Below are 13,768 nucleotides of genomic sequence, written 5' to 3'. Positions count from 1 at the left end.
TACCCTTTATATTAAATTGTTGTGGAGTACTCATAGTTTACTATTTTAATAACCACATTTATGTTCTTGATTACTGTGATTCTCAAAAGAATTCTTTAGTAAATGAGTATTTTTTTTTATATTTCAGATTATATATATTTTAAGGATTTTTGAGTTTGGGGGAGTCTAGCAGAGCTGCAAGAACAAAAATTACTCTTCAGGAAAATAAAACAACGTATCTGCAATGTCCATTGTAGAGTCAGAAATTGCTAGACTTGCAAAGAAACAAGAAAATAGCACCCATAGGGAAAGAATTCAGTTGATAGAAACTGACCAGGAGATGGCTCAGGTATTAGATTTAAAATGCAAAGACATGTCAGCAGTTATGCTGATGAAGTTTAAGGGCTTGATGGAAAATCTGGACTTCATGGTTGAAGAGATAAGGGAATCCCTTAAAAAGGACCTAAAGGAAATTTTAGGAGTAGAAAGTAAAATACATGAAGTGAAAAATATAAACAACTCCAGTACCAATAAGGAGTGGCCACAAATAAAACGTTTAGCCACACAAAAAACAGGGTTGGTAGAGAAAATAGAAGGAGCAAACTCTGAAATAGTTGAAGATAGTGAAAATTTGACTTTTAAAAGAAAAGAAGTAAGTGAGCTGAGTAGCAAATTAGACAAAGCTGAAGAGTACAGTATGAACCAAGGTAAGGAATTGTCCTGTGATGAATCAAAAAATGACAAAGGCATGGAAAGTGTGGAAGAAGCCATAAGCAATATAGACAACACTTGGGGAGATCATAGTATCCATACAGAAGTAACACGAGAGAACCGAGAGATTGGAGAGGAGGAACCGGTCAGAGAAAAAAGAGAGGAGAAAATCCCTCAGAATTTAAAGAATAAAGAGAAAATTCTAAAAACCTCCAGAGAAGATGAAGGAGCAGTACTTACGCTGGTGGCAGACTTTTCATCAGCAACACTGGACATTAGGAAGCAATGGAGTAACGTCTTCAACATTCTGAGGGAAAATGATCTGGAACCTAAAGTTCTATGCCAGGTTAAATTAACATTTAAGTGTGAGGGTGAAGTAAGGACCTTTTCAGATATGCAAAGTCTCAGCAATTTTATTAGCCAAAAACCATTTTTGAACGAATTACTGAAAGATGTACTCCCACAAAAGGAAAAAATAAAGAGAGGAAGAAGGTACGGGATTCAAGAAAAAGTGGTAAGTAGACCTGTGGAGCTCATGTACAGAGAATAAGTAGTGGTTGACAAAGTTATTCCAAAGGTTAAACAAGTTTTAAAAAACAATTTCTTAAAAGTAAAAGCATGACATTAAAAGTAATAACTTAATGGCTTTTTTTCTTTTAATGGATGGTGTTGGCAGCTTGGAAGAGCTTGAGAAGAGATTGTACATATTCATTACAGACATTAAAAGGAAAAATAAACACTAGGATAGTAGCTTTTAAATCATTAAAAGGAAAAAATAGAAATAAACAAATGAGTAAATTCAATTAAAAGCCCTCATGCAGTAGGATGATGAAAAAAATCAAGTATAATAAGTATGTTCAACTTTGAATTTATAAAGCAGTCCTGGTCAGTCTTCATTAGCAGTCACGGAAATGCAAATAAACCTATTTTACTAAAGCCTATTCGAGTGTTCATTAATGTTAATATCTAGCTGTTATCCATTCCATGTATGGATTTTTGTTTTTACATCATATTAGATTATCTTTCTGTTTCTTACATCATACTAGATTATGTTCCCATGTATTTGATTTCATTGAAAACACTTTCGGTTATTTTCTGAATATTTTTTGTGATTCCAATCCTAAAAGATAATTCCTGTGGTATATTGTAGAGATTCTCTGTCTCTTCTTGGATATGTGTATATTTCTTACTTTTGTCCGTGGTGCAAGATAGTAGTCTAGTTTCATTCTTTTGCATGTGACTGTCCAGTTTTCCCAGCACCATTTACTAAAGACACTAGCCCCATTCCATATTCTTGGGTCCTTTTTCAGTAAATAGTTGACCATATATGCTTTGAGTTTTTTTCTGGACTTTCTATTCTGTTTATATTGATCTATGTTTCTGTTTTTGTGAGTTCCATACAATACCATACTGTTTTGATTACTATAGCTTTGTAATATGTTTTGAAATCAGGGTGTGATGCCTCCTGCTTTGGGTATTTGTGGTCTTTTGTGGTTCCATACAAATTTTAGGATTTTTCTATCCTTTGAAAAATGCCATTGGGATGTTGGTAGAGATTGCACTGAATCTGCAGATTGCCTTGGGTAGTATAGACATTTTAACAATATTTATTATGCCAACTCATGAATAGAATATCTCCTCAGAGGTCTGTATTGTAAGCCAGTATTTTTGATGGGTCCTCAGAAATTAACTGTTTCCTGGCGATTTACACAGATGAGGCACCCAGCCTGTCCTGGAGGGTCTGGGGAGGTGGAAGGACAATTAGTGGCTAGCCAGCCCTAAATAGGGAAGAGTCCGTAACAGAGGGAGCATTAAGTGAAAAGCTCAGAGGCAAGGACATGGTTCCAAGGAATATTATGAGCCAACTTACTATATTACAGATACTGTCTCAAGCTCAGTACCTAGGTTGTCCTATTGAACCCTCACAACTATCCAAAGTAGATGCTTTTCTAGCAAGTTGATGTACCAGTAGCAAATGTGACAGCTGGGTTTGAACAAGCAATCTTTTTTTTAAGTCTGCTCCATGCCCAAAGTGGGGCTTGAACCCATGACCCTGAGATTGAGAGTCGCAGGCTCTGCCAACTGAGCCAGCTAGGTGCCCCTGAACAAAGTGGTCTTAAATTGAGCCTGTACTCCTAACCAAAACATGCTTTCCTTTTGAGTAATGTGACTGTAGTTTGAACTGCACATGGCATCTTTAAGAAATACTAGATTTACTTTTGTTTCCTTTGGGGGAAAAGGAAATGTGAGTTTTCGGGGCGGTGGGGGGACTTTGTAGTGTTCCTGAAGTTAGAGAAGTCTCTCTATCATAGGATCCTGCATGTAATCAGATATTCACTAACACAAGTTGTTCTTGAGAGTCCGTATTGGGAATATAGAAGGAACACACTAAACATTATGACCTCGTAGAAATTTGTTGAGGTGCTACTCAGATAACAGGTGTGATGGGGTTATCATAGGGGAAACTTGACTTGTTTGGGGACCTAGGCATTCAAGAACAAGTAATAAATAATTTTCTAGATATTTGGTAATTGTTAAAATATGTAGTCAAATTAAACTTAGAGTGAAAGGATTAATTCCTTTAAAAGACAAATGATACATTTTTTTTTCCTTTCAGGAAAAAACTCAACTAGATTTGAAGCATGGAGCCGATGGGGAAGCCAGTGATGGCTTGAGTTTTCTATTTGTTAAAAAAGTAAAGGTTGCTGAGCCAGAGGAGGTGAAGAACTTAGAGATTCAGGAAGAAGAGTCTTCAGAGCTGGAAGAAGAGGGAGAAGAGGCTTCAGAGTTGGATGAGGAAGAAGAGGCTTCAGGCCTGGAGGAGGAGGAAGAAGAGACTTCAGGGCTGGAGGAGGAGGGAGAAGAAGAGGCTTCAGTATTACGTGAGAAACAGGATTCAACCTTTCAGTGTCATTCTGAGGTAAATACACAACGTGGAGTTGAAGAAAAAAATAATGGTTTGGAGATTGTTTTAATTAAAGAGGTAGAAGATTCTGAGCCAGAGGAAGAAAAAGGTTCAGAGTGGGAAATGGAAGTAGTTTTATCGTGGGAGGAAGGAGAGGACTCTGAGGTAGAAAATGTAAAGACTGCCTCCCAGATTGAGAAAAAAGAGGCCTCAGATGGGCTTAAAGAAATTGCCTATGATTATTTGGCTCAGGACTTTGAGAAGAAAAAATTGGTGAAACACCAGATGGCACAAAAAACCCAGGATAAAAAGGAAACAGCTATGCCCAGAAACCAAGGAGTTGGGACAGTCTGTCCAACCTTGCGTTTGGCCTCTCCCTCAAAATCACTAGAGATAAGTTCTGATAAGCAGAAAAGGCATTTAAGTACAAATTCGAGTACTCCATCAGGAATCACCAAATTTTTAAGGAAGACTGAGAAAGAGCGACACAAAACTCTGCTAACAGATGAGCAAACATCTAAAGAAACAGACTTAATACAAGAAACTGAAGAAAACTTCAGAAGAAATGTAATTAACAACTTTAGAGAGCTACAGGAGGAGGTTGCAAATCTTAAAAATTACCTTCCAGAGGTCTTGGGAATAAAAAACTCAATAGATGTTCTGAATAGCAGAATATACACACTTGAAGAGAGAATGGACAATCTGGAAGACCGAATTGAAGAATTCTCTAAGGATACAATGCAAATGGCCAAACAGATAATAAATAAAGAAAGGTCAAGAGACATAGAGGATAGATCCAGAAGTTCCAACATCCGTTTGATAGGAATTCCAGAAAAAGATAATAAAGAGAATGGAGCAGAGGAAATAATTAAGGAAATCATTGAAGAAAACTTTCCAGAGCTAAAGGATTCAAGTCTTGAGGTGGTCAGTGCTTACCGAATACCTAGTAAGATTGATGAGAAGAGACTCACTCCTAGACACATCTTGGTGAAATTTGGGAATTGCAGTGATAAAGAAAAAATCCTAAAGGCTTCCAGAAAAAGAGAAATAACCTACAGAGGAACAAGAATCAGAATGACCGCAGACTTATCATTAGATACTCTAGATGCTAGAAGTCAGTGGAGCAATGTCATAAAAGTTCTGCAGGCAAAAGGCTTTACACCTAGAATCCTATACCCAGCCAAATTGGCATTTGATTTTGAAGGTAAAACAAAGACATTTTTTGATACCGAAGAGTTCACAAAGTTTGTTTCTTGCATACCCTCTTTGAAAGAATTACTGGAGGATATACTTTAGCAATCTAGGATGACTATAAACACGTACACACAATATATATTACCTTCCTCCCACAGCAAGAGTCAAAAAGGAAAACGAAATTAAAATGCCACATTTCTACCCAGGAGGATGGACTGTGAACAGTATACTTGGGGAGTAGGGGAAAGGAAGGTTACAGATACTACTTAGATGTTGGTGAAGTTAAAGGGTGTGTGTTAAAATTAGTGTTAATCATGGTAGCTTGTGCAAGAGTAGGCTTTCTAAACTATTGGGGAGAGGGAGGGAATCTGTCAATGTAACCATGGGGAGAGGTGGGGTGAAAGTAATAGAAAAACAGGAAAAAAAGTTAAATAGGGAAAATATGCAAAAGTTGAGCTTTTGTCACAAGAAGGTACTCAGTTTTAGATCATTTATCATGATGTGAATCTTGAATCTTTATATTAAACCTTTTTCCTTTGAATATGTTTCATTTGCTTACTTTTGTTATTACATAGTTAATCTTTACATTTTATTGCATAAAGCTATCCAATGAAGAGATCAGATCTCTTTCCTAATGTTGGACGTTAATGTATTCTCAATTGTTAGTCTAGAATAAAATAAATTGATTTGCAACATACAGATAAGAAATGAAGAAAATGATGTAACCATTTTATGGCTTTTGCTCCCAAGGGCTTATTTAATATATTTAATTTACAAAAACAAAAAAAACAAAAAGTGTCCTCTGCCCAGCATTTGAAATCAGCTTTTCTCAGTTCAGTCCTTAACAACTCTGACCTTCATGGACCTTGCAACTTTAAATGCCCTGGCCTCAGTACACCTGGCATTGAGCTCTAACTCTACTGTGTGACCACAGGCAGGTTACTAATGCCTCTTGAGTCTCTAGTTCCTTCATACGTAACTGGGTTCATTCCTTCCTCTCAGGTTTCTTGTAAAATTCTGTGCCCAACATAAGAATCCTCAGTAGATGGGAAATCCTGCTTCCTGGCCAGTAGATCTAAAGTAAAGCTGGTTGCCCTCCCAGTTGTTGAGTTTTAATCTCTACACCCAACATGGGGCTTGAACTTAAAACCTGCGATCAAGAGTTGCATGGTCTACCAACTGAGCCAGCCAGGTGCCCCCCAGTTGTTGATTTTAGAGTGAGTGAGCACCACAGGAGGCCATTTTCAGTTGTGTTGGGAATGGATGGGTTAGAAAACTGAAAACCTTAATCTTAGGTACTCCATTATTTTTCTATTTCTACTCTGCTGCATTTCATTGCTATGTCTGGCTTATAGGCTTTTTTCCCCCCAGTTTTTCTTCTGTAAAAATACTTTTTACCTTTTGCTCTACTTAGGAAATGATAAGAGGTGTTGAGAAAATAGTATAGTCCCATGTACCTTTTATCCTCTTCCCCCAGTGATAACATCTTACATAACTAGAGTTAAGTTACAAGGAAGGATTCCTGGATAGATCCTTTGGAGGAAGCGTGATCTGTCACTACCTTGATTTCCGACTTCTGGTCTCCAGAATTGAGTTTCTGTTCCAAGCCACCTATTTGTCATACTTTGTTATCAGCTCCAGGAAACTTAATACAGTGTTCATGAACTGTTAGGATGCCCACGCGCTGCTTTCTTCAAGACTAATAGCCTGTTTCTGTAGATGATTATAGGAGATCAGGCAACAATTCTGCTGATGCTGATACACTTCTAGTGGCCAGATTGAGAGAAAGCCTGTTTTGTAGAACCCTCCAACATGGATGCTTACGTTGACATACTCCTACACAGTCTAAACCCCTTGTGGCATTTACTTGGGGATAGTGTTTAAGCTGTTTTTTTCCCAGGGTGTGGGGAGGGGTGAGAATTTCTAGCACAAAAGTAGACAGTTGGTAATACCCTTCACACCCTGCTACTTTATCAAGTCTGTTCAAAATCTCTTGTATTTTCCTGTTAATCTTGCCCTTATTCTCTCCCCTAGTATCCACCCACTAACACAAGCCTTATAAGTCCTTGGATGTTTTTCTTCTAAAATGTCCTTTTGTCAGTGATTGTGTTTCTAACCTATGGGAATGGAATTATGCTTTGGACCTTATCTATTACTATTAATACTTAAAAAAAAAGATAATCTATTATGCACATCTAACTCATTGTTTCTAATGAATTTGACAGTATGCATCCTTAATATTTTATCACTTTGTCTAGTGGTGGACACCTAAGCTGCTCCGTCTCCCTCTTTCCCCCCATTGTTTATGACCAACTTTATCCCTTCCCCCTTAGGGACCTGGGCAAGAGTACCCTTTGGATCCTAATGTAAGCTTATGCTTAATTCCACTCAGGATTGCCAGTTTGTTTTTCAGAGTGGTTCTAGTTTGTGAAAAGTGAAGACCACCCAGATGAGAACAAGCCCAAGGTATTCATTCAGACCTTACTATGATGGAGCCAGCCAGCATGGCCAGTATCAAAAACTCAAAGGCAGTTAGGAGTGGGAAAGCTTTATAGTGGAACAAAAGGAGAGGTTCCAGGTATGCTACCATTGGAGGTTATTGGCATGGGAAGCTAACTAGAAGCAGGGCATCTCTATTTGGCAGGGAGAGAAAGCACAAGCAGGGGGAGTGGGAGAGGGAGAAGCAGGCCTCCTGCTGAGCAGAGAGCCCAACATGGGGCTCAATGCCAGGACTCTGGGATCATGACCTGAGCTGAAGGCAGATGCTGAACTGACTGAGCCACCCACGTGCCCCAGGAGTAGGGCATCTTATGTGATGACTTTGGGGAACATATTTGGCTTTGGTTGGCCCTGAGTTGGAAATGGGAGCAAAAACGGAATTTGGTAGTCATTGACCAAGTCTGACCATTCTAGGCCAACTGCTGCAAAGGTGGTTTGGTTTCCCAGGCTAATTGTAGAAGTTGCTGGTCAGAGTTCTGTTGTCATATATGCTTTGACTATCTATGTATTTCACTGGAGTTCCTACTTTCTTACATCCCCACTCAACTTTTTAATTTTTCCCAACATAATGGTTGTAAAATGGTATCCTGTTTTAATTTGTATTTCTGTAATTCACGAAGTTGAGAAGTCGTCCATATATTTTTGTAGTCATTTAGAGTTCACCCTTTGAATTTGCTGATTCATATCTTTTGCTCTTTTATCAGTGACCAAAAAAAGCCTTTTTTTTTTTTTCCCCCAGTAATCTCCACACCTAATGTGGGGCTTGAACCCAATGATTCTCAGATCAAGAGTCACATGCTCTACTGAACTAGCCAGGCGCCCCAAAGCCTCTTTTCTTTTGATGATTTACAAGAGTTCTTTGTATAACTGGATAGTAATCCAATATTGTTTTTAGATAGTAGAAATATTTTCTCCCAGTTCATTACTCACTTTTTTTTTTTTTTTTAGTTTTAAGATTTATTTATTTGACCGAGACACAGCGAGAGAGGGAACACAAGCAGGGGAAGTGAGAGAGGGAGAAGCAGGCTTCCCCCGAAGCAGGGAGCCCGATGGGGCTTGATTCCAGGACCCCGGGATCAAGACCTGAGCCGAAGGCAGACACTTAATGACTGAGCCACCCAGGGGCCCCCATTACTCATTTGTTAATTTTGTCTATTCTATCCTCTTTGAACAGAAATCCTCAATATTTTATGGAATCCGACCCATAATTGTTTTTGCCTTATGGTTGATGCTTTTAAAGTCTTTAAGAATTGCTTTCCTGCCTACAATCAAATATTCTACATGTTTTTTTTTTATGTTTTTCCATTTTAAAAAATTAATGTATAATTTATATATAGTAACATGTTTTATGACGTATAGTGTTGCAAGTTTTGATAAGTGGATACAGGTATATAATTGCTATCAAGATGGGAGTGCCTGGCTGGCTCAGTCGGAAGAGCTTATGATTCTTCATCTTGGGTATGTGAGTTCAAGCCTCACATTGGGTATAGAGATTACTTAAAAAGTAAAAATCTTTTTAAAAAATACAGAATTGTTCCCTCAGTCTCTAAAATTACCCTTTGAGTCTGGCTTCTTTCGTTTAGCATAATGCCTTTGAGATTAATCCACATTGCTTTTATCAATCATTCTTACCATTTTATCACTGAGTAGTGTGCTTTATGGATGTATCATAGTTTGTTGATCCATTTCCAAGTTGAAGAACAGTTTTTGACAATTTCCAAAAATGTTGCCATAAGCATTTCTGTATGTATTATTTTTTGTGTGAACGTAAGGTTAAGGTTTCATTTCTCTTGGATATATGTCTGCAGTGGGATTGCTGGGTTGTATGGTAAACATATATATATACCAAGCTATTTTCCAAAGTAGTTGAACTATTTTGCATTCCCACCAGCAAGGTATGTTTCCAGTTGCTCCATACTCACATCAGCACTGGGTGTGGCTTTACATTTTAACTTTTTACATTTCATTCTCTAATCTACCCAAAATCCATTTTCATATATGGCTTTAAGTCAGGAGTGAAGTTTTATTTATTGCCAAATAGTAGGCCAGTTTTCTGACTCTGTTCTGTTTCATTGATCTGTTTTTCTGAAATTTACAATTTCCACTTTTTCCAAGAAAGAACGTAATAAAATATTTCAAAGTAGTATGAGTGTTAAGGGGATTTCAGGCTATAAAAAGGGGGATTGACGGAGTCTCCTAGAATAATGGTGTAGGGGCTATAGAAGAGGCATGAGCTCCAGTTTGTGTGTGTGTGTTTTTTAAAGATTTTATTTATTTGAGAGAGTGAGAGAGAGCATGAGCAGGGGGAGGGGCAGAGGGAGAAGCAGACTCCCCACTGAGCAGGGAGCCCAAGGTGGGCCTCCATCCCAGGACCCTGAGATCATGACCTGAGCTGAAGGCAGGTGCCCCATGAGCTCCAGTTTTGAAATTTTTTGCCACAAGGCAAACTTAAAAATTTTATACACTATATAGGAAATAACTAATCTTTAGTGTGTTGTCTTGGGGAGAGGCTTGCCGCTGCCTGATCCAAGTTGCCCACAGTCCAGCTCCACCCCATCTCCCCAGGCTTGAGCCATTCTGGTAAATAAGTTTTGGTTTGAAGGTGAAATATGTGGAAATTCAGTGATTGTTACGTTTATGACTTATAGGCTGTTGATTTAATTACAGCAATGCCCTTAAAAAAAGTGTGTGTGTGTGTGTATATATATACACACACACACACACACACAAAGATGGCTCTATTGTTGGAGATTTGATAAAAGTAAAATGTTCATTTCCTCATCCATTTTGTTTATTGGACTTGTGGAATAACAAGCATGACTTTAAATGCTATTGTATGTATTTGATCTGTGGAACCAGTCTGCCATTAATTGGGCGTGTGTTTCTTCGTGGGAGTCAGCCGAGTGTGTTGGAAGGCTGGTGAGGACCAAGAGCGAGAAGAGTGGTGGCAGCTGAACTTCTGTGTATTAAACATCAGGATGCTTTTCTTGCACATACTCTCCTTTCTCATCACTAAAATATTCTGTGTGATTACCCCCCCATGTTGTAGATGAGGAAATGAAAAATCATACACATTACTTGCACAAATTTATAGAAACAGAAAGAAGAATGATGAGAATTCTAAGTGGCCATCAATATCAAACTGGTGTTACTGGTATTTTAGCATATTGCCTCCTGGGTTTAATTTCTTTTTAATTGTGGTTACAATTACCACAGTTAGTAAAGTAATTAACCATTAGCTTTACCATCTTAAAAAAATTTTCTTTTTTTTTTTTTTGTGCCAAACTCCACACTTTGGGAAACCTGGCTTTATTAATTTTTTTTTTAAAGATTTTTTTTTTTATTCATTTGAGACAGAGAGAGAGAGAGAGAGCATGAGCAGCGGGAGAGGCAGAGGGAGAAGGAGATGCAGGCTCCCCACTGAGCCAGGAGCCCGATGTGGGGCTTGATCCCAGGACCCTGGGATCATGACCCGAGCCGAAGGCAGACGCTCAACCATCTGAGCCACCCAGGTGCCCCTTAAAAAAAAATTCTTAAGTGTACAGTTTAGTGTTAAGTATATTCACGTTATCTTGCAGCATCTCTAGAACTTCTGTCTTGCAAAACTAAAACCTCCCATTAACCCCCCCTCCCTTTCCCTCAGCAATCACGTTTCTATTTTCTGTTTAGGATTTTGACTACTTTAGATCCCTCATGAGTGACATTATCAGTATTTGTCCTTTTGTGACTGGCGTATTTCACTTAGTATAATGTCCTTGAAATTCATCTGCGTTGTAACACGTAACAGGATCTCCTTTTTAAAAGGCTGCATGACATTCCATTGCGTGTATATCCCACATTATCTTTATCCATCTGTCAGGGGACATTTGAGTTGTTTGTACCTCTTGGCTATTGTGAATAATACTGTAATGAACATGGGTGTGTGCGTAAATAGCTCTTACGATTCTGCTTTGAATTCTTGTGGTAAATACCCAGAAATGGAATTGCTGGATCATATGGTAATTTTTAATTTTTTCAGGAGGTTTGATATTGCGTTACATAGTGGCTCTACTATTTACATTCCTAATTGCCTCCAGATTTTTAAAGAAATACAAACACCCTAGGGACTAAATCCCTACCCGTATGGTATCCTTGTCTCCACAGGCAGCATATGAAGAGAGTTAGAAGGTATCAGTGGATCAATAAATTCTTTGCAACAAACCTTGAATGGTTTCCAGCCATTCTCAGAAACTATTTACTCCCTGCAAATCTGCATAGTCTGGGAAGTCAAACCAGACTTAAAGGAGGTGATCCCCATAGCAAGCCCTGAAGGGTCCTAGAAGTTAGATGGGCCAAGACAGGAAGAAGGGCTTCCAGGTAGATAGAACAGCCTGGAAAATCCAGTCCTGAGAGGACTTGACTCCTGCTGAGAATTTCCGTTGCTCTCTTATGGCACAAGCCCCGGGCTCTCCTAAAAATCCGTGTTTTTTACTTTCTAGTTCATGGTTAGTTTTTCTCTGGGAATATGTGGTAATCTCCCCCAGGGCAGACAGCACACCCCTGCCCTTAGAGACAGAGATGTCCTCTTACTGCAACAAGGGAAGGTGGGAACTCATTACCGAGGGTCCGAACACCTTTATGCTGAGAGAGACAATCTCTGACTTTAGAGTTTATGGTCTTAGTGGGAAAGCCAGGCATTAAAGAAGGACTTGGGGGGCGCCTGGGTGGCTCAGTCGTTAAGCGTCTGCCTTCGGCTCAGGTCATGATCTCAGGGTCCTGGGATTGATCCCCACATTGGGCTCCCTGCTCCTCAGGAAGCCTGCTTCTCCCTCTCCCACTCCCCCTGCTTGTGTTCCCTCTCTCGCTGTGTCTCTCTCTGTCAAATAAATAAAATCTTAAAAAAAAAGGACTTGGGAGTTATATAAAAGGGGAAGTACTGTGTTCTCTGGGAGCCCTAAGGAGGTTTATTAGAGGTTTATCTGAGGTTTATCAGAGGACATACGCCTGAGATATGGAAGGGGCACCTGGGTGGCTCAGTGAGTTAAGCGTCCGACTCTAGATCAGCTCAGGTCTTGATCTCAGGGTTGTGAGTTCAAGCCCTGCATTGGGCTCCATACTGGGCATGGAGCCTAGTTAAAAAAGGTGGAAGAAGTCAAATATCGATATAGAACAGCTACACCCAATCTTGGAATCAAATAGAGGAGATGTTTTGATATCTTGCCAAATTTGCACAAGAAAAAGGAACATGATGTTTTACTTTGATCAGTTTCTAGGGTCAGATCAGTGCAGTTACCCCACTCCAGTCAAGAATAAGCAGTTCAAGGGGCGCCTGGATGGCTCATTAGTTAAGCGTCTGCCTTCCGCTCAGGTCATGATCCCGGGGTCCTGGGACCAAGCCCCGCATCGGGCTCCCTGCTCAGCAGGAAGCCTGCTTCTCCCTCTCCCACTCCCCCTGCTTGTGTTCCCTCTCTCGCTGTGTCTCTCTGTCAAATAAATAAAATCTTAAAAAAAAAAAAAAAAAAACAGTCCAAGCTGCTAAAAGTGCGTAATTTGATGTTGCCTTAGAGATCTCTGAGGAGCACAGTGCAGCCGCCAAGCCACACGGGGATAACAATGGTTCCTAAGCCTAAGGACAGTGACTGGGGAGCAGAATCAGAAGGTGACAGTTTAGAGGCTTTGGGGTTCTGTGATAAGCTGAGTGTGCCTGTATCTTGTGAAAGGGAAGGAAAGGGGAAATTACCCAAAACTATCACTGAAACAACACAGCTATTCGAACATTGATTTTTAAATAATGATTTGTATGCCTTGTATAATTTTAGAGCCCAATGAGTTTTATTTTCTGCCTATATCCCTTAATAAACGGTATTTTTTTTTAAAGATTTTATTTATTTGACAGCACAAGCAGGGGGAGTGGCAGGCCAAGGGAGAGGGAGAAGTAGGCCCCCCACTGAGCAGGGAGCCCGATGCAGGGCTCGATCCCAGGACCCTGGGATCATGACCCGAGCAGAAGGCAGACGCTTAACTGACTGACCCACCCAGGCACCCCAATAAAGGATATCTTTTCATTAAAAGGCTTTTTACCATCATTTTAATTGCTGCATAATCCCTCAGATAAATATGCCATAATTTGTTAAATCTTCCTCCTGCCTTTGGACATTTTGGTTTTACGTTTGGAGTCAGCACAAACAGAAACTTGGAAATTTTTAAGGGTTGGAATGTTTCCTTTGTTCAGCCCTACAGGACTCCTGTCAGAGGACAGTCTAGCAGGACTGGAATGAATGGATCAAAGAGCATGGTCATTTTATACCTTTTGCTAAATATTACTCATACTGCTTTCAATAACGGTGTTAGTGGTTTCGGCTGTCTCAACTGTAAGGACCAGCTTCTTCCCTCTGGCTGCCGACAAAGGAGGTAATTGAAAACACATTTCAGGAGGAAAAATGGGGTACCTTTTAACTTTCAAAGTTGACTTCTAGTGAGATAACAAACCTGGTTGCGTTA

At 39.6% G+C, this 13,768-nt stretch overlaps 1 protein-coding gene across 1 annotated transcript; it reads left to right on the top strand.

Annotated features, from left to right (window-relative positions):
• Window positions 1–208: 208 nt before the first annotated feature.
• Window positions 209–5,006, top strand: L1TD1 (LINE1 type transposase domain containing 1; the record flags this gene model as incomplete). Its single annotated transcript, XM_035017721.1, has 2 exons — window positions 209–1,204; window positions 3,308–5,006. Coding segments are annotated over 2 exons (2,580 nt in total), but the record flags the coding sequence as incomplete, so codon positions are not given.
• Between the last annotated feature and the right edge of the window lie 8,762 nt (window positions 5,007–13,768).

Source organism: Mirounga leonina, unplaced genomic scaffold, assembly GCF_011800145.1.
Source record: "Mirounga leonina isolate KUSES-001 unplaced genomic scaffold, KU_Mleo_1.0 Mir_173, whole genome shotgun sequence".
Classification (NCBI taxonomy): Eukaryota; Metazoa; Chordata; class Mammalia; order Carnivora; family Phocidae; genus Mirounga; species Mirounga leonina.
Note: the sequence above shows the minus strand (reverse complement) of the source record. Positions and strands in the feature narration are given on the sequence as shown.